Source organism: Astatotilapia calliptera, chromosome 15 (assembly GCF_900246225.1).
Source record: "Astatotilapia calliptera chromosome 15, fAstCal1.2, whole genome shotgun sequence".
In the NCBI taxonomy this organism is placed as follows: domain Eukaryota; kingdom Metazoa; phylum Chordata; class Actinopteri; order Cichliformes; family Cichlidae; genus Astatotilapia; species Astatotilapia calliptera.
Window position 1 is genome coordinate 25,817,028 of NC_039316.1, and position 19,436 is coordinate 25,836,463.

At 44.1% G+C, this 19,436-nt stretch overlaps 2 protein-coding genes across 2 annotated transcripts; one reads left to right on the forward strand and one right to left on the reverse strand.

The window, feature by feature from the left end:
* Positions 1-867: 867 nt before the first annotated feature.
* Positions 868-8,274, reverse strand: taf1b (TATA box binding protein (Tbp)-associated factor, RNA polymerase I, B). The gene is made up of 15 exons (XM_026142682.1): positions 8,074-8,274; positions 6,907-7,005; positions 6,562-6,646; positions 6,394-6,491; positions 6,236-6,328; positions 5,782-5,875; positions 5,508-5,667; positions 5,325-5,424; positions 5,101-5,248; positions 4,821-4,995; positions 4,706-4,743; positions 4,394-4,481; positions 3,942-4,012; positions 3,573-3,795; positions 868-1,313 (listed from the first exon to the last, which is right to left on the reverse strand). The coding sequence occupies exons 1-15, from the start codon at positions 8,089-8,091 to the stop codon at positions 974-976; spliced, it is 1,830 nt and encodes a 609-aa protein (XP_025998467.1). The 5' UTR covers positions 8,092-8,274; the 3' UTR covers positions 868-973.
* Positions 8,275-9,299: 1,025 nt separating this feature from the next.
* On the forward strand, positions 9,300-18,248 carry adam17b (ADAM metallopeptidase domain 17b). Its single transcript, XM_026142679.1, has 18 exons — positions 9,300-9,638; positions 10,332-10,464; positions 10,548-10,681; positions 11,198-11,286; positions 11,358-11,538; positions 12,054-12,184; positions 12,267-12,353; positions 12,438-12,548; positions 12,778-12,922; positions 13,005-13,096; positions 13,201-13,350; positions 13,501-13,700; positions 13,777-13,880; positions 14,270-14,404; positions 16,549-16,679; positions 16,756-16,923; positions 17,015-17,071; positions 17,155-18,248. The coding sequence occupies exons 1-18, from the start codon at positions 9,554-9,556 to the stop codon at positions 17,503-17,505; spliced, it is 2,484 nt and encodes an 827-aa protein (XP_025998464.1). The 5' UTR covers positions 9,300-9,553; the 3' UTR covers positions 17,506-18,248.
* Positions 18,249-19,436: the final 1,188 nt, after the last annotated feature.

A 19,436-nucleotide genomic window follows, 5' to 3' on the forward strand; every position in this document is an offset into this window, starting at 1 on the left:
CCTTTAACCTTTGGTTGGTCAACAGTTAGGGTTAGTACAGCTGTTTCTGCTGCTGCTGCCGCCATCTGCCCAGCAGCAGAGACAGCTGTTCACAATCATTTCAATCATTGAGGTCAAGATATATTAACACGGCGCAGACTGTACATGAAGTAAAGGTCACCCTGTGTCAGATGGAGGTCAGCTGAGGTAAATAAGTCCTTAGCTCCTCCTCTAAACTACAGCTGCCTCCACCCTTCATACTACAACCGCAAGCTGTTTTCTAGTTTCTGAAGCCAGAAGATCTCAAACTCGCCCAAAAAACATTCAGCTGCAGAGGGAGGAGGAGGAGCCACAGAATCAAGCAGCCAAAAGAAGCTCTGAGCTCAACTTTTCCACAAACATCTGGCCAGCTGCTCGGCGCTGCTGCTGTAATGGACCTCAGCAGTTTCAGTGTGTGCTACCTGTAACAGGCTGCTCTCCATTAGTGTGATTGAACATCACCTCCTGCTGGTCACTCTTAGTCAGTGCAGCACTCCTGTTCATCCATGGCACACAGGGCAGTCCCCTGGAGAGTCACAGTCTGCTCAAATATTCAGGACAGCAAGTTTAACAACTTTAAATCTACACAATTTAAAAGCTCTTCCAGCTCCATCCACACACATGCAGAACTACACCCTCATCACATGCCACACATCCATTAGTCTTCCAGGTACTGCGTGCTCCCCGCCTGCAGATACCATTCCCAACCCGATGCTGCAACTCTCCATCAGATCCTGTTGTTCAAACTACAAATCTTTTCCTCCTTTAGAGAGATCTCTCTCCTTTTTAGGAAACGCTCTGATCAAATTTTCTTCCTATTGACAGAAAAATCTGTTTTAATGCAATTAATCAAAGACAAGAGCAGCCCTTTTAGGTTTATTAAAAATGTCTTTGGTTTAAACAAAAACACGGAGGTAGCAGAAACAGCCAAATGTCCCACAGATGCTGCAAATTCTCAGCTCTTCCTACTTCGCTGCCGTTTCCTGTGTGAAGCCCGGGTCCCGACTGAAGCCTCAGCCGTCCTGGGTGATGTCCGGGTCCTCCTTGGTGACGTCCGGGTGTTGAGTGAAGCCTGGGCCTCGGGTGAAGCCCCGGCGGTCTCAGCCGAAGCCCCGGCATTGGCCTTGCTCTTCCCTCTGTACAGTCTGGTGTCAAAGATCCTCCTCTCCACACTCAGGACCTCCTCATAGAGGCAAAACGGCTTCACGTCCAACATGAAGGCGAAAAGCTGCAGCAGCCAGATGAAGGAGCGTGGCAGCGTTGCCTCCACCTCCTTGTAATGACTGTTGTAGCACCTGCAGGAGGAGGCAAGATTTAAGTGTCAATGCATCGTCATGGGAACGTTTGAACAGATGAGGGGAAATTTGGCATTATGATGTGGGATCAGTTTGTTGTCGGGCCTAGTCACAAGTTTGAGGTCTTCCAGGAGATCTCATTCAGCAAATCAGTTTAAAACCCACTAATGAGCATCGAAGGAATCGAAGGAGCTTGGAAAGAAAAGCATCTGGACTTCTTTAAGTTTCTTGAAGACGTTTCGTTCTCATCTGAGAAGCATCTTCAGTTCTAAGAGCAATTGTTGATTCCCCAAGAGAAAGGATGCCCCAAATGTCTACATTTTGGACAGAGAATGTCTTCTCTGGTTTGAAAGAGGAGTGGAAAAAAAAGCCATCTATGGTCGTGTCCAAATTCATGGGCTGCATCCTCCTGAGGACCCAGCCTTCACGATCTACGTGGGCCGGGTCCTCAGAAGGTTGGGTAGGCCGGAAGTAAACGGCTGGGGAAATTGGATGGTCTAGCCTTCTGATTAGCGTCACCGCTGTCTCGGTGGAGTTTAATAAACTCAGCCGTCTGCTCCTTGCTGTCTAAAATATAACAGGACACTGGCGTAAACTCTCAACCGTCTCACACTTCTGTTTAATCAGTTTTCTGTTTGACGTTTATTCAGCTGTGTGAAGATCCCGGAGGAACCCACCCGGGGGATTAATAAAGTTTTATTTTATCTAATCTAATAACTTTAATCTCAGCCAAACCGATTTACTCACAAACAAATAAAACACTGAAAAAAGCCCAACAATAACATTTTTAGGTTGTCTAAGTGACTTATATATTACGTTTAACCTGAGTAGCGAAACTCTGCGGTGATCTGAAAATGATGTGCCGGGAGTTGTGCTGTTCTCGGCGGCTTCAGTGACCCTCGAGCTCCCGGCTTCCTATCGAGCTGGTGGGTAGCAGATGCTCCGAAAACGTTGAAGCACTTTTGCAAATATGCGATATCTTGATAAACCGAGCAGATATTTGATGTTTACATAAGTACTTTCTCGCCTGAAAATATGTTAAAAGTTCATTTTGTGACCCAGAAAGATTAGTACGAGTAATTTTAAAACTTAGTAGCGGCCGCCATTGTTGGAAACTGGAGTTTGGCTGGGCCGCGCTATGAATTCTGGGATATGGTAGGCCACGAAGGACACACCCGACCCATCCTTCAAATTCGGGAAAAGGAGGACGCATTTGTCGGCTGCTTTCGGAGGAGTCTACGAATTTGGACAGCCTTCGGCGCGTCGCTGTGACGTAATCGGTCTACAAATGCGGGCTCGGGAGGATGCAGCCCATGAATTTGGACACGACCTATGTCTACTGTGAAAACCATCTTTAAACAGAGGGCGGGGCTTATGACACCAACTGTCTGCCATCTATAATCCAGTTTTGAGATCCTTCCCAGACACTAACATCCGGGGCCATTTGACTTCAGTAAGAACTGAAGAAGCTTCCCAAGAAATTTAAAGTCCAGACGCTTTTCTAAGCTCCTTAGACTATGATGACCTGGATGACCGAAACCCTTCACAGACATGAGGTAAGAAGCGTCATTCTGTAAGCGATCGAACCCAACGTCCAGTCTGTGAGGCAACATCAGTCCAACCTTCATGACATACAGAACACCAGTACATCTCCATATATCACCGCTTTGTCATCACCCTGAGGGGGAAACTTCAACCAGCCAGTGAACGTCATAGAGCTCACAACTCCTAACCGTCACATTACTCCACCACGCTTGGCAGGTAACTTCCTCCTCCACCCAATTTTTTTCTTCCTGACACTTCACACTAAGATTCTTTGTTCATGCATCGCTATTTTCAGTCCTCTGTCATCAGCTCAGTTTAAAATGACTAAAGCCTTAAACGACCAAATAGACTCACCAGAACTTCTGTCCTCTGAGAACAACTTGTCAAAAGATCTCAAGCCAAGATGTGTACTACTCCCTTTACTGGCCATTCTCCAAGGTTTAAAACTATAAATCTCAATTTTTTACTGAATTATTTCATAAAGCTGACTGCTGATGACCAGCGATCTACAAGCGCTGATGTTTATGTCGTGCAATCTTCTATTTTTGCTCTATACAAGCAGCAGTACACTCTTAAGTGTGAAATCTTCACTTTCCTCTTTGGAAGTTTCTCTCTTTGAGGCAAGTTTCTGGAGAAAATATTCCTCTTTGGTCATTTTGAGATTTTTGTGCATTTTGATATTTCAACCTGAGACTGAAGCTGTGAGTGACTCACAAGCAGCGTCTGAGCGCCGGGTGCCAGTACATGTCGTTCAGCGGAGTCAGGAAGTCGTATCTACGGGTCACGACCTCGTCCAGCTTCATGTGGTGCAGACTGGGACCGTCTGATTCCTCCTCGTCCCCCCAGCAGAATATGAAGCTCGATGGTCCTACGTCCTGGAGCCCCGATGGACAGGAAGCCAGCTTCTCGAAACACAGCTGGACCTGCTCTGCAATTCCTGCACAAACAACAGAGGGAGCGTGTCGCATCTCAGGATGTTTTTTCATGTGCTTCAGATTAATTTTGCAGAGAGAAATGAATATACAGGAAAGGAAAGGACTTCACCTCTCTTTCACAATAAGATCAGCCAATTAAATTTCTTACTTTTTTTTTTAATCATCGAACACTTTTCTTTCTTGTTTGGGTAAATTTGTTTCTTTGACTTCCACTGCTTCCTGCAGAGAAGAAAAAAAAAAAAAAAAAAAAGCATATCAGGAACTCTTCATCAAAAACAGAAAGCACGGGTTTAAAAAAAAAAAAAAAAAAATCTTTTTTTTTTTTTTTTAAAGGAACACAAGCAGCTATTAAGCAGCTTCAAATGTCTCCACATCTGCAGGTGTCCGAGTCAGACACCAGAGTCAAACTCACATTATTCACATGAAAACACAAAGAAAAAAAAAAAAAAAAAAAAAAGAGCCCATTATTCCTTAACGTAACACACAGATTGCAAACTTCCTGTGTGCAGATACGCCAATGACGTCACGCTTTAAAATCAGGACTAAAATCTGATTTCTGCACACAGATCCACCTCAGGGGAAATACCGCTGATGTCCTACCTGGAGACATTCTGGTCTCTCCTCTCTTGAGCTCGAATCAGAGCGGCCTGCATCACTTTGTACCACCTCCTCAGGTTAAACACCTTACCTGTGGATCCACACAGAGACAGAGTCGCACACAAGCCACGTCTAGAAGGGGTCACGCTCAAAGGTCAAAAGGGCAGAAAAGTTCCAAGATCAGACATAGTTCGTCATCTGTATACAGTCATTCACAAACACGTGCAGTCAGCCATTGATTTTCAAACTGATCATGTTATCGAATAGCTCCTTACATCTGTGCCATGTTATTTTTTTAATAAATATAAACCCAACCTGAGTCCTTCTGTCGTCCAAGATCATTGGACAGATGCCTGAAAGATAGAACCAATCACAGTCAGCACACCTGGAGCCCTGCCGGAGGTCGTCTGACGGCGTGAAAGATACGTACCACTCGGTCATGTCGTCCAGGCAAAAGAACAGCTTCAGAGTGACGATGATGAGGGCAGCGGCTTGCACGTCATACCGTGGCAGGGTGGGGTGATTGTGGGGGTCAAATGTGTGGAGCGTTTGATCCATCATACCGGTGTGCTCCAACAGCCTGCAGACCCAGGGGTGGAGCTCATCTGACAGGAAACAGGCGTGTACAGGTACACTGTCAGTGTTTGTATGTAAAGAAGGTCGCCTCCAGCAGAGACCATTATCGGTCAGAACACTGAAGTAGTCGTTACCGGGCAGGTTGACATCGGACAGGTATCTGAGGCTGAGCAGCGCCGGGTGCAGCAGGGTCTGCTGACTGATTGGAGGAAAAGCAGGCAGCTGCAGGAACTGAATGAGAGTCTCGGCCTCTTTATGAACGGCGTGATGAGACGGGACCGTCTACAGAAACCAGGTGAGAGCCAAGTCACGCATCATTACCAGGGCCAGGTAATAAACAAGATGGCGGCTTTCTCACCTCAACTACAAAGATGAGGGAGTCCTTCCCCGTGACTTTCATCTCCTCGGGAAGCTGCTCATAGGCGTTCAAGTACGGGATATGACCCTCATTCACAAGCCTGCGAAACATCACGTTCATCCAGGTGAAACACACTGGTTAAAACCCCTCAGCCACCTAAGTGCAGGTGGGTGCAAGTGGTACCTGAGCAGGTCGCTGAGCGTCAGCGCCTCACGGCTCCACACCAGAGCCAGGTAGATCAGAGACAGTGTCTTCTTCATGCTCAGCAGACTCTGGCTCCGCTTCTTCCTGGCCGACAGGTAGGTGAGGGTGTCCGAGGAGCCGGACCAAAAACCAGAATTCTCTGAGGTTAAACGAGCAGTCAACTAACGCAGGAAACCTCATCTGGTCATATGACCTGACACTGAAACTTTTACAGGAGCTTCCTGTCAGACTGAGGACGCTTCCAGCACCGTACCTGTGTTTGAGCCCGCCGTGCTTGCTGGGTTCGACTCGCCATCTGTGCAGCTGATCCCCTCGCTGGCGCTCTCCAAGTCAGAGCCCACAGCTCTCTGAGGATTTAGATTTAATTATTAAATCTCAAAAAATGAAATAAATCAAATGAAATCAATAACCAAAAAAAATAAAATAAAACTTAGTAGATGAAGTAAAACATAGAAAATCAAATAAAATGATTAAATATACAAAAAGAATACAAATTTAAAAAAAAAAGTGAAATAAATAAGAAAATAAAGACAAAACTAATCAAAATTAAGGATTAAAAATACACAAAATCAAATAAAAATACAAAAAAGAAATGAAAATGGATTAAAAACAAAGGTGAAACTGCCAGGAGACAGATAGATAGACAGATAGACAGATAGATAGATAAAGCTGACAAGCAGTTTCCAGGCACCACCATAAAAACTCACCACTCTGAACTTGCAGCTCCTCACGGGGTCGTGGGTGTAGGCCTGGCGACTTTTCTGCAGGTAACACCTCCACAGAGGACACAGCACATCATCCTGAAACAGTAACACCAGTTAGGCCTCTGATTGATTGCTTTGTGGTTAACAGAGAGGAGACGGACCTTAAATTGAGGATGGACTCCAAGCGCGAGCAGAGCATCGGCCTGGTTCTTCAGGATAAACTGGAAACCCTCGCAGACCATCCACACGTGACCACGCTCTAAGACAAACAGACACGTTAAACAGGATATGACATCATCGATTTATGCTGCTGCTGATCGGACACTGACCGGCCTGCTTCTTGCGGGGTCCTCTGATGGTCGACACCCTGCTGGACAACTTTAAGAAGGACAGGTCCACCACCTCCCGGGTCCTCTGAGGACACAGTCACATGTTAGGCAACAGAATAAGGAGGTCCTCTACACGTGGGCTTAACCACCAACACCATATTGTTAAAAGAAGCATCTTAAAGCATGTTTATGGAGTTCTGAATTCCCTATATCCCCATAACATATTCATACTCATCCACCTGTGTAGTAAAAAGAGTGTCTCTGAAAGGGCACTGAAGAGACCCTGACACCTCAACCTCCAGTTACAGACCACTGTACAGGTCATAATGACGAAGATGTTTTTACCTCGATCACGTTGTGGCAGGACCTGCAGTAGAAGCGACCCTCGTCCGAAATGCCCCAGTCCACTGCTGAACACTGGGCACAGGGCACCGTGTACTCGGCCTGCACGCGCGCACACATACACAGACACACGGTAATGCTCAGGTGTTTCTGTAAATATTCTAATGAATAAATTAATCTTTCAGTCTTAAAAAAAAACAAAAAAAAACAAAAAACGTACTTCATGTTTTTATTAACTTTATATAATACTAAGTGCAATAATCCTTTCTGTCATCGTTGTATTTTTACTCAGTTGTATATAGTATTTGTATTCTATTTTTATCTTATTGTATATTTATTTTATTTTATTCTACTGTATATAGTATTTTATTTTATTCTATTCTGTACAGTTGTGTACTGTATTTATTCTTATTGTATTCTAATTTTTGCCTCATAACTTTTGCACTGTCCACTTCCTGCTGTGACAAAACAAATTTCCCACGTGTGGGACTAATAAAGGTTATCTTATCTTATCTTATATTCGTGCATTCAGCTCTTAATGAACAGCGGAGGAGAAATCCGAGCTAATGTTCACGTTCAAATGCCTTTGAAAACAAATTTATGTACAACAGCCGGTGAAACTGTACAGCAGCGCCCACGGGAAAGAAGGTCAACAATTAAACCTCCAGATCCTAAACACTTCACCCACAAAAGTCTAGACGTCATTAACAACGATTGCTAAAATAATCCGTCTATGTTTATCGGGAATATTTATTTGCGTTTTCATTTGTTAACTTTAAGGCTTCTTTGAGACTTTCTGAGTATTTCGACACACAATGTAGTTAAAATCAAATTTTAAATCAAAACTCATTAAGCGTACACAGTTCACAGGTACTGGTAGAGGAGTTTATTTTGAACATTATGGATAAACTGTCGCTGATATTACGCTAACGGATTTCAATTGAAGAGAACAGTTATTAAATGTGTGCAGATTAATTACTCAACGGCTGCGGAGTCACACAAACCTGTTAAATGTCTGAAGTTAAAGTTGGAGACTGAATGTCGTGCCAATCATCTTAAAACACTAATATTTTTAATTGAGTTTGGTAGGACCAAACTAGCTGACAACTGCGTTCACCGTAGGTTGCGTAAAATGAAACGGCCGGTTTATGAGAGCACCGGGAGACTCACCGTGTGTTCGTCATCCATCCTGAGTAGAAAACTGCAGCTTTAACACGAAACTTTGGATTTTGTCAGCACTTTGTTACAACCGCACGTGCCTCTGGTTGGAGACGCTGGGACTCTTCTTCTTCGCGCATGATTTCTGTGAGACTGAACGCCTCTCTGCTGCAACCACAGGCCAGATTACATACTTCAACTACTTCTACTCAGCTGTAAAATAAAATAAAAATGCTTTATTTAAATATTGTTGTAAGTAAAAATAATACATGTGCTATACTGTGTTAAATGTGTTTAAAATAACAAATGATAAATGTGTCTTTTATACTTTTTTTTTTTTTTTTTTACATCTCCTCGTATAAATATACTAAGTATTAATTTTCTGGATGTTTCTAAATCACTTTAGTGAGAGTTTTTCTTCCTCCAGATGATGATGAGTTCCTGATGTGCTCTGTGTTTCTAAGCGGATTTGATGAGGTCAGAGGTTATAAATAGATGCCAGATGTCTCTCTGATTCTCTTATATAAGGTGACCCCCCCCCACACACACACACACACACACACATACATACACACACATATACGTACAGACAGAATGATGGTTTGATTGATTTTTTATTATTGATCTAGCTGAGGCGGATCAGCTGTTATCAATCACTGTCACGGGAATGGTTTCGCGAGCTTTTTGTTGGACTCGTGTGCAAAGCTTACAACAAAACAAACACAAACGCCTGATAGATTTTCAAAATAAAACATGTGCGGGTAAACGCTTTTCTTTGTGAAACATTTCTAAAACAACTGAAGGTTTGATTATTGCTTTGCTATTAAAAGAAAAGCAAAGAGGGCTATACAACACAGACATCCCACTAAACAAAAGAAATTGATTATTTATTAATTAGAAACACATTTGTATGTATACATTACTATTTGTATTTTAAATTTAAATAGTATACTTTTATTTGTTATTTATTCATCAAGTTAATTTCATTAAATTAATTAAATGTTGTATTATATTTATTACTTTAAAATGAACTTTTTTTAAAACTTGTTTTAGTTTTAAAGTTAAGATGACAGCACTCCCCCTCCAGTCTAAAAGATTTCCATCATTAAAATTTATTGAAATATTTACTATTAGCTACCGTGCGTTTGTTTTCAACAGTATTGATTATTAATCGAATTAATACTTTTTTAATCGTACCCTTAAAATCCCTTGCTTTTACTGTGAAAGCCCTCGGGCCTACTTCCGCCCTGCTTCCTCGGCTCTCGGTAGCTTCACTCGGACGCTCTCTGACTTCCTGGTGAGTGGGGGCGTTTGTTCTGCCCGTTTCCAAACACAACAAAGACTCGAGTGGGGTGAGATTTAGTGAGGTCGGTCCAGAGATGAGCTTTAAAGCTTAAATTTGTGTCTGAGCTGCGGTTGGAGTTTAATCTGATGCTAGGACGTTGAAGCGGGCGGCGGAAGGTCTTCATTCAGTCCGCCCCGACGGTTCAACATGTGGCTGCTTTTCGCCTTTTTAGCCGCTTTCACCGCTTTAACGAAGGCCGCCGTCCCCCCGGACACGACGGAGCAGGACTTCAGTGAGTGTTTAAAACTGAATTTAATCGTAAATGTGTCCTTTGTGAGAGCCGCCTTTCCGCCGGAAAAGTTCATGTTTGAGGCAGAATGTATGGAGGACCGCTCATGTCAAACAAAAGTTTAATTCGCATAAAAATCACAGATAATTAAATAAATGGCTGAGTGCAGGATTATTCAACTGGATCATGATAGTAGTTTATTAAATGGAAAATCAAGTCAAATGAGATTAAAAGTTAACATTTTGACCAGATATTTAACTATTATAAAAAAATCACAATACATGAACTTAAAAATAAAAAAGTCATAATAAGAGAAGTGTAGGGAGTTAATTGTGCCTTTTAAGAAAGAAAAAGCAAAACCAAGAATAATGCTGTGCCATAACGATGTTAGCATATGTCACTGGTTTCTAATCATGATGTCATCATTTGACAGGAAATGAGATGATAAAAAGTGCAGAGTACTGAAGTTTAATATTTTAACTTCATTTATCGTTACAAACTTTTTCCTTTTTTTTTCATAAAAGGAAAAAGTGGATGGAAAAACTTACATTTCTATTAAATATAAAGTCTGCAGCATTTCATTTGTGTTAATTATTAACTGATGTGTTGAGTTTGGTCACTTGTTGGCGTGTGGTAGAGCTGAGGTATTTCACAGGATTTTCAATGCTAACAGGCAGGTCTGCGTTTCCTCCGCAGTGTCTCTCAGAGCGATGCTGGATGACTTTGATGTGCTGCCTCTCTCCAGCCTGCAGACGCACTCCGTCCGCCGTCGTGACGTCCAGACTCAGACGCACGTGGAGAAGCTGATCAGCTTCAGCGCCCTGCAAAGGTAAGATGGCGGCGTCCGTCCATGCAGCTCTGTGCCATTTCTTTGATTTGTAAAATCTGAACATCTCCTCCTCGTGTCTACAGGCATTTCAGACTCTACTTGAGGACCAACGATGAGCTCTTCACCAGCGACTTCAGAGCCGTGGTCATCAGCGAGAACGGCCAAGAGTCGACCTACCCGGTCAACAGGCACAACTACTTCACTGGACACGTCATCGGTAAACTATTTAAGCAGAGCCTTTGTGGGAGGTCTTTGGGGTCCTTCTGGTGGTTTTTTTGTTTGTTTGTTTTCTTTGTTTTGTTTTTTGTATTCGTCTTGATGGAGGCTTTTAAGGTCCTTGTAGAGGTCTTTTTTGGTTTCTTGTAGGGATATTTGGGCTCCTTGAATGGATTAAAGAGGTCTCATGGAGATTTTAGGTGTTCTTATGGGGTTTTTAGAGTCCATGTGGGGATTTCACGTGTCCTCAGAGGGTTTTAGAGTCTCTCGTGGAGGTTTTTGGGGTCCTCTGAGTTTTGAGAAATCTACTTCATGGTTTCTTGTAAAGCTTGCAGAGTAATTAAAAAAAATCCCCAGATGTTCTTGAGAAGGTTCACAAGGCCTTATCAGGCTTCTTGTAGATGTTGTCGGGCTGGTCCAAAGTACTTCAAACACACGTGTGGAATGTGTGTGGTGACCTTTAGCTGAAAGGATTAACATGGAGTAACTGCTCCTTTAATGAGTTTTTGTGTTGTAGGGGAGGAGAACTCCCGTGTTCAGGCGCACATCGAAGATGACGAGTTCTCCGCTCACATCCTGACTGATGAGGCCGAGTACAATGTCGAGGTAAACATCTGAGACTTGGAGTAAACGCCTGCTGAGTGATCAGTCCCTAAACCTTCATCTGCTCTCTTCAGCCTCTTTGGAGGTTCACATCGGCGCCCTCTGGCGGTCGCCTCCTAATCTATCGCTCGGAAGACATCCGCAACATCAGCCGCCTGCTGCAGCCTTCGGTCTGCGGCTACGTGACCTCTGACCCCAGTGACTTGCTCCCTGACAGCGTAAAAGCAGCTGTGATGGAGGAAAAGGAGGAAGAAGGTGAGAAGCGAGCTCCTCACCTGAACTTAGCACTGCGACTGCTTCCTGTTTGAGGGTAAAGCTCACACTGACCCAAAGTGACCACGCCCAGGTGACACAGGAACCGCGTTAACCACAGAGAATGCGAGAACTTCCTGTCACTGCTCAGCACAAAGGTGCCCAGTGAAACACCTTCATCTGAACTGAGTACAGAGCGAGCGACACAAACAGGAAGTCAATCAGAAAAAAGACTTTTAATGTGAAAAAAAATCACAAAGTAAAAGCTGTTTAAACAAAAGAGAGCTCGCCATTCCAACCGAAGGAAAAGTTCGAGCTTTAAATGAAAAAATACAAAATCTGAAAAAATATTTTTAAGGTAGGGGGAAAAAAAGAGAAGAGAGATTTTACTGTAAAAACATATATTTTAATATTTGACACATTCAAACACTTATAAATAATAACAAATAAAAAAAGAGCTTTCAGTTTCAAATGCATAAATAATATTGTCTGACGTGTTTCGGTGGTTTCTTGTTTAGAGTCGGCGTTCAGAGTGAAGCGTCACGTGCACGACCACAAGAAGAACTCGTGTCCTCTGCTGCTGGTAGCCGACCATCGCTTTTTCAAACACATGGGCCGCGACGAGGAGAGCACCACCCTCAACTACCTGGTCGGTACCACCTGTACATTCATCACCCCCGCCTCTCCCATCCACTGACACTGAACCCTGCCCCCTCCCAAATGTGTTTCAGATCGAGCTGATTGACCGTGTCGACGACATCTACAGAAACACGTCATGGGGCGAGGGGTTCAGCGGGTACGGCGTCCAGATCGATCAGGTGAGCATGCTCTGTTCCGCTTCCTGTTTGTGTTTAAACTCGGACGCTGTGATTTTTAACGTGACACCGCGTTCCTGCCATCAGATCATCATCAAGAAGTATCCGACTCCTGTGGATCCCGGAAAAACTCATTTCAACATGAAGGGAAGTCCAGTGGAGGGGAGAGACGTTTGGGATGTGAAGAAGCTGCTAGAGGTAACCACAGGAAGCTGACACTGCCACGCCACCGAGTAACTGTGTCCATATTCACATTTAGAGAAACAGGTTCAAGATTTAGGTCTGTGAACACAGGTTTTTTTGTGAAAACGACATTTAATTTGAAAAGAAACAGCTTAGTGTGAGTAGAGCAGGCTGTGATGTGGAGTGTGTCGGATGCATTGGATCGGTCAGCTCTCTGAGGTCTCTGCTTGCCATCCTCTCGCAGCAATTCAGTGTGGACATCGCGGGGAAAGCCTCCAACGTCTGCCTCGCTCATCTCTTCACCTATCAGGACTTTGACGAGGGCACTCTGGGGCTTGCCTACGTCGCCCCGTCTAAAGCCGACATCGCTGGAGGCCTCTGCTCCAAAGGTGAGTCCCGTGGCTCCGCCCCAGAGTCCCTGGTAGATGGAGGTGGAAGTGTGACTCACGTTGTTGTCTCCTTCCACCACAGCTAGTCCTTCGACCTTAAATGAGCAGGGAGTGATCTACCTGAACACTGGCCTCACCAGCACCAAGAACTACGGCAAGACCATCCTGACCAAGGTGGAAATGAACCAGGCGTTCTGATTGGTTAATGCCTGCTCCTTTAGAATTGTTTGAGTGTGTGTGTGTGTGTGTGACACAGGAATTGTTCGTCATCTCCACAGGAAGCGGACCTGGTGACAACCCATGAACTCGGCCATAACTTCGGCGCAGAGCACGACCCGGACAAACCGGAGTGTGCCCCCCGAGAGGACCAGGGTGGGAAGTATGTCATGTATCCCATCGCCGTGAGCGGAGACCACGTCAACAACAAGGTGCAAAATGCTGAATCCAGGATTTCAGTCTTTAAACTCACTGTTCCACCTGCATGTTTATTAGCGCCTCTTTACACATTGATTATGAGTTGAAGCGACAGTGAACCTCTGCAGAATTACAGTCTGTGTTTGCCTCTCGTGTGCTTCCAGATGTTCTCTGACTGCAGTAAGCGCTCCATCGTGAAGCGTCTCAGGTTGAAAGCACCGTCCTGCTTTAAAGAGAGGAAGATCAATGTATGCGGGAACTCCCGGGTGGAGCAGGGCGAGGAGTGCGACCCAGGACTGCTGCACATCAATTCAGACCTCTGCTGCACGCCCAACTGCAGGCTGAAGGCCGATGCTCAGTGCAGGTCAGAGATACACCTGACAGGTGAGGTGATTCTCTTGCAGCGGTGCTCTCGGCTCACCCCTGCTGTCTGTGTTCAGTGACAGGAACAGCGCCTGCTGCAGGGAGTGCAGGTTCGAGGCCAAAGGAGCGGTCTGTCAGGAGCCCATCGATGCCACCTGTAAAGGACACTCATACTGCACAGGTGAGCTCCAGTTACCACACAACACTTTCAGTTGACAGCGTCAGACGACTGCAGATTTTTTAAATTATTATTATTGCTATTATTATTATTTCTGCTGTAAAGTTGAACAATGTAACATGGGAGCCTGCTGGAGCCTCTATTGGACGATAGAGGAACTGCAGGGTCTGGGATCGGTTGTTTCAATGAATCTAAATCCTTTCTAATCTTTTGCAATTCTCAGTTTAGTAATACGTAGTTGTCTTATTTTAGTCATCACAATGAAAACTTCTAATTATCTTAATAAAATAAATGTTTTTGAACCAATAGCAGAAGAAGCAGAGAGTGAGGTTGGATAAATGGCTGTAGGTGGAAACGCTGATAGTGTAATATAAAGTGTTGTGTGTTGACAGGAAACAGCAGCGAGTGTCCTCCTCCAGAAAATGCTCCAGATAAGACGGCGTGTTTGGACAGTGGCGAGTGTTTGAATGGAGAGTGTATCCCCTTCTGTCAGGCCGTCCTGAAGCTGCAGCCCTGCGCCTGTAACGGTACGACGCTCTCAATTTGCAAACAGTTTAAACTTAGGTTTATACCCCTGAGTTTTCTCTGTAGTGAGTGTACTCTGATAGCAGGAAGGCTGTTTACCTCAGCGTTATCTAGTAGTATCTAGTATAATGTTTGGTTATAATGAGCTGTTGTTTTTCAGTTAGCTCATTATCACATGTCTAACCTGCTGACATTAAGCCCCAATATCAGGAATAAATGAGCACGTTTACACGGAGTGCAGAATTATTAGGCAAATGAGTATTTTGTCCACATCATCCTCTTCATGCATGTTGTCTTACTCCAAGCTGTATAGGCTTGAAAGCCTACTACCAATTAAGCATATTAGGTGATGTGCATCTCTGTAATGAGAAGGGGTGTGGTCTAATGACATCAACACCCTATATCAGGTGTGCATAATTATTAGGCAACGTCCTTTCCTTTGGCAAAATGGGTCAAAAGAAGGACTTGACAGGCTCAGAAAAGTCAAAAATAGTGAGATATCTTGCAGAGGGATGCAGCAGTCTCAAAATTGCAAAGCTTCTGAAGCGTGATCATCGAACAATCAAGCGTTTCATTCAAAATAGTCAACAGGGTCGCAAGAAGCGTGTGGAAAAACCAAGGCGCAAAATAACTGCCCATGAACTGAGAAAAGTCAAGCGTGCAGCTGCCAAGATGCCACTTGCCACCAGTTTGGCCATATTTCAGAGCTGCAACATCACTGGAGTGCCCAAAAGCACAAGGAGTGCAATACTCAGAGACATGGCCAAGGTAAGAAAGGCTGAAAGACGACCACCACTGAACAAGACACACAAGCTGAAACGTCAAGACTGGGCCAAGAAATATCTCAAGACTGGTTTTTCTAAGGTTTTATGGACTGATGAAATGAGAGCGAGTCTTGATGGGCCAGATGGATGTGCCCGTGGCTGGATTGGTAAAGGGCAGAGAGCTCCAGTCCGACTCAGATGCCAGCAAGGTGGAGGTGGAGTACTGGTTTGGGCTGGTATCATCAAAGATGAGCTTGTGGGGCCTTTTCGGGTTGAGGATGGAGTCAAGCTCAACTCCCAGTCCTACTGCCAGTTTTTGGAAGACACCTTCTTCAAGCAGTGGTACAGGAAGAAGTCTGCATCCTTCAAGAAAAACATGATTTTCATGCAGGACAATGCTCCATCACACGCGTCCAAGTACTCCACAGCGTGGCTGGCAAGAAAGGGTATAAAAGAAGAAAAACTAATGACATGGCCACCTTGTTCACCTGATCTGAACCCCATTGAGAACCTGTGGTCCATCATCAAATGTGAGATTTACAAGGAGGGAAAACAGTACACCTCTCTGAATAGTGTCTGGGAGGCTGTGGTTGCTGCTGCACGCAATGTTGATGGTGAACAGATCAAAACACTGACAGAATCCATGGATGGCAGGCTTTTGAGTGTCCTTGCAAAGAAAGGTGGCTATATTGGTCGCTGATTTGTTTTTGTTTTGTTTTTGAATGTCAGAAATGTATATTTGTGAATGTGGAGATGTTATATTGGTGTCACTGGTAAAAATAAATAATTGAAATGGGTATATATTTGTTTTTTGTTAAGTTGCCTAATAATTATGCACAGTAATAGTCACCTGCACACACAGATATCCCCCTAAAATAGCTAAAACTAAAAACAAACTAAAAACTACTTCCAAAAACATTCAGCTTTGATATTAATGAGTTTTTTGGGTTCATTGAGAACATGGTTGTTGTTCAATAATAAAATTATTCCTCAAAAATACAACTTGCCTAATAATTCTGCACTGCCTGTATATTGACTTCAGTTTAGAAGATGAGGAGGAAGAGGATTTGGTTTAATTAAGATGGCAATGACGTTGGCATTGATCCCTTTTGCAAAAATAAAAAATAGCGATGATGCTTCATATCATGAGTCTGAAAGTGCAGGTATGAATTTAAATACAATATCCTTTTTCTTTCTTTTTTTTTTTTTTTTTAAAACAAAATAAACTTTAAAAAAAAAAAAACCCAGCTGACTGCAGAGAATCACATCTGCAGTTACTTGTGCGATGCTTCTTCTCTCAAACTCTGTTTTTCTCCTGGAGGTAGTTTCAGTCTGTTTCATGCTGCAGCTAAAGCCGTTGTTTCTGCCTTTGTTCCTCTCAGAAACCAACGCTTCCTGTAAAGTCTGCTGTCGGAGCAGCGGCGGCGTCTGCACCCCCTATCAGGACATATCAGGCAGTTTCCTTTTTCTCAGGAAGGGCAAACCCTGTACCGTGGGTTTCTGCGATGGAGCGGTGAGACCATCGCTAAATATTCAGAGCTTTTACACTGAAGGCGACAGGAAGTGATGACCGTTTCCTGTGCCTGCAGGGAAAATGCATGAAGCAGGTGCAGGACGTGGTGGAGCGTCTGTGGGACTTCATCGATAAGCTGGACATCAACACGTTCTGGAAGTTTCTGGCTGATAACATTGTGGGCTCAGTGGTGGCGTTCTCGCTGCTGTTCTGGGTTCCTTTCAGCATCCTGGTGCACTGTGTGGTGAGTGGCATCTGTGATCACATCTGCGGGGGTGCTGGAGGGTTCGGGTCGCCTTTGAAGTCTGAATTTTGTCGCACTTCTTTGGTTTCAGGACCGGAAACTCGATAGGCAGTACGAGCAGACCACCAAGTCACTCCTGTTCCCCAGCGTGAGCACAAATATCTGAGTAAAGAAGGTTTTTAAAATTTAATTCTCGGACATGCTCTCTCACACGTCTCTCTGTTTTCCCAGAATGCCGAGCTCTTGAGCAGCCTGGATTCGGCCTCCGTTCGGATCTTCAAATCTCCAACGTTCTCCTCCGGCCCCCTTCGCTTTCATCCCAGTGGCCCCGAGCAGACTGGCGCCGACCCAGCCCAAAGCCCACCTCCTCTGGACAGCCCCCGCATGGCCACCATCCAAGAGGACCCCAGCTCAGACTCCCACCTGGAGGAGGCATCCCTTGAGGAGGCGTTCGGACGTCCAGCAGGGGCAACCCGGCGCTCCTTCGAGGACCTGACAGAGAACATGAGTCGCAGTGAGAAGGCAAAGGTGTTCAGGCTGCAGAGGCAGCATCAGATCGACAGCAAGGAGACACAGTGCTGAGGCGGCGAGTGCCTCCACCTTCATAGAATAGCTAGAATAGCTCTTTGCCATTGTACATGTACAACGAAATCCCGGCTCCACCTTTAGCTGCATCTTCGTCAGGATCCGTTCCAGACTGCAGAGTGTCATACTCTGTAAGACAAAAGCCTCAACAGCTGGCACTCAGACCACAGACGTATACAAGATGGACTTAGCCCCGAAAATATGTTTTAAATACTGATATAAAAAACATGGTAGCCTGCTGGCGCCTCTATTGGATGATAGAGGAACTGCAGGGTCTGGGATCAGTTGTTTCAATGAATCTAAATTCTACGTACAACAGAAAGTAAACTCAAAAAGTAAAACAAAGAAATCTTCAGATAACGTGCTTTGATTTATATCGTTATTCACTATCAGTGGACAAAATGTCCTTATTACAATATAAAAACACTGTAGTGCCTTAAACCTGCAGCAGTGACCAGCAGGGGGCGCCTCCTCAGTGTCTAAAGGAGACTCCTGCTCCCTTGACCGTTGACCTCAGTAAACGACCTCCTGACGCGTTCATGTCTCGATTTCACTTGTTACTCAATAATGGTGTCGTTGGGGGCAGGGTTTCAGTACAGGCATCGCAGCTTTTGTATCTGTTCATTTTCCTTCCCGATGTTTTGCACTTTAGTCTTTCACGCCAGTTCTTTGTGTTCCTCTAAAACAGGTGGCCAACTCCAGGCCTCGAGGGCTGGTGTCCTGCAGGTTTTAAATGTGTCCTTGAGCCAACACAGCTGATTCAACTGGCTATATTTACCTCCTCAACATTTGCTGAAGTTCTCCAGAGACTTGGTAACGAACTAATCATGTGATTCAGGTGTGTTGACCAAGGGTGATATCTAAATCTTTCAGCACATCGGCCCTCGAGGCCTGGAGATGCCCACCCCTGCTCTAAAACAACCCGTCCTGTTCAGTGAAGCAACTCAGCAGCTCCGGGAATCAAACCTGTCAGTGTTCGTGCCTTGCTCAACGTGCTGAGCCTCTGTAAATATATGAACGTAAAATATTTTATCCTCCTGCAAAGCCCTTTGGACTGTTTGTGTTTGGAGCCTCATTTTAATCGTTTAAATTAAGCTGATGTGTTTTTGTTTGTTTGTTTTGGGCTTTTTGTTTTTTTTGTTTTTTTTAAAGCACTTCGTGCATCTCAGATTCAGGGTTGGCGAAATTACAGTTTATGGTTTTCTGAATATTTTTTCAAATTTTTTTTTCTACTGTTTTGTAAGGCAAAGTTTAATGCTCACCTTCAAGAGTTTCAAAGTCTACAAGACTTTTAGGAGAAAAAAAAAACAGGGAAAATGTGGAAATAAAACAAAACATTTAAAATGAATATTGTTCTAATTTTCTAAAGAAAAGCAGGACTTTTTCTTGCATAAAAACAAACCAGGTTCAAGCACCAAAGCTGAACTCCCCGTAAATCCATTTTTTTTTTTTTTTTTATTTAAAAAGCGACAATCAGTCAGCAGTGAGCTCCTCTTCTTATCTGGTATCCTGATGCAATAGAGCCAGTGTTTTTAATTTCATGTGCTCTTCTGTGCAGATGATGCTCTGCTGTATCTACACGTTGTTTACTGTCACATCACTGAAGTGGTGTCGGATTTAATATATCATTACATGTTAGAAAATTCTGCTTTTGGATTAAAAAATGAAGACATTTCTAAGACTCTGTACTGTTTGTGTGTTGAAGATAAGAATACTGCACTAATTAGCAGGTATCTGTGCCTGTGGAATAGCTGATCACCTAGCACTCCACCCTCTTGTTCAAATGTGGTCTACAAATGTCCATCTGTTACATACAGTCAGTGTCTGAGGCTGTGAAGCTACAGCTAACAGATCTGCAGAACACCATTGGAGATGATGTTTTATGTATCCAGAATAAGCCAGCATGACTGAAATAAGTGTAAACCTTT

Coding starts and splice junctions, on each gene's coding strand:
- taf1b (XM_026142682.1), bottom strand. Junction 5,668..5,781: donor CACGGCGGGCTCAAACACAG/GTACGGTGCTGG, acceptor GTTTAACCTCAG/AGAATTCTGGTTTTTGGTCC. Junction 5,249..5,324: donor CCCTCATCTTTGTAGTTGAG/GTGAGAAAGCCG, acceptor TGGTTTCTGTAG/ACGGTCCCGTCTCATCACGC.
- adam17b (XM_026142679.1), top strand. CDS start 9,554: ATGTGGCTGCTTTTCGCCTTTTTAGCCGCTTTCACCGCTTTAACGAAG. Junction 11,287..11,357: donor AGGCCGAGTACAATGTCGAG/GTAAACATCTGA, acceptor TGCTCTCTTCAG/CCTCTTTGGAGGTTCACATC. Junction 13,097..13,200: donor GCAAGACCATCCTGACCAAG/GTGGAAATGAAC, acceptor TCATCTCCACAG/GAAGCGGACCTGGTGACAAC.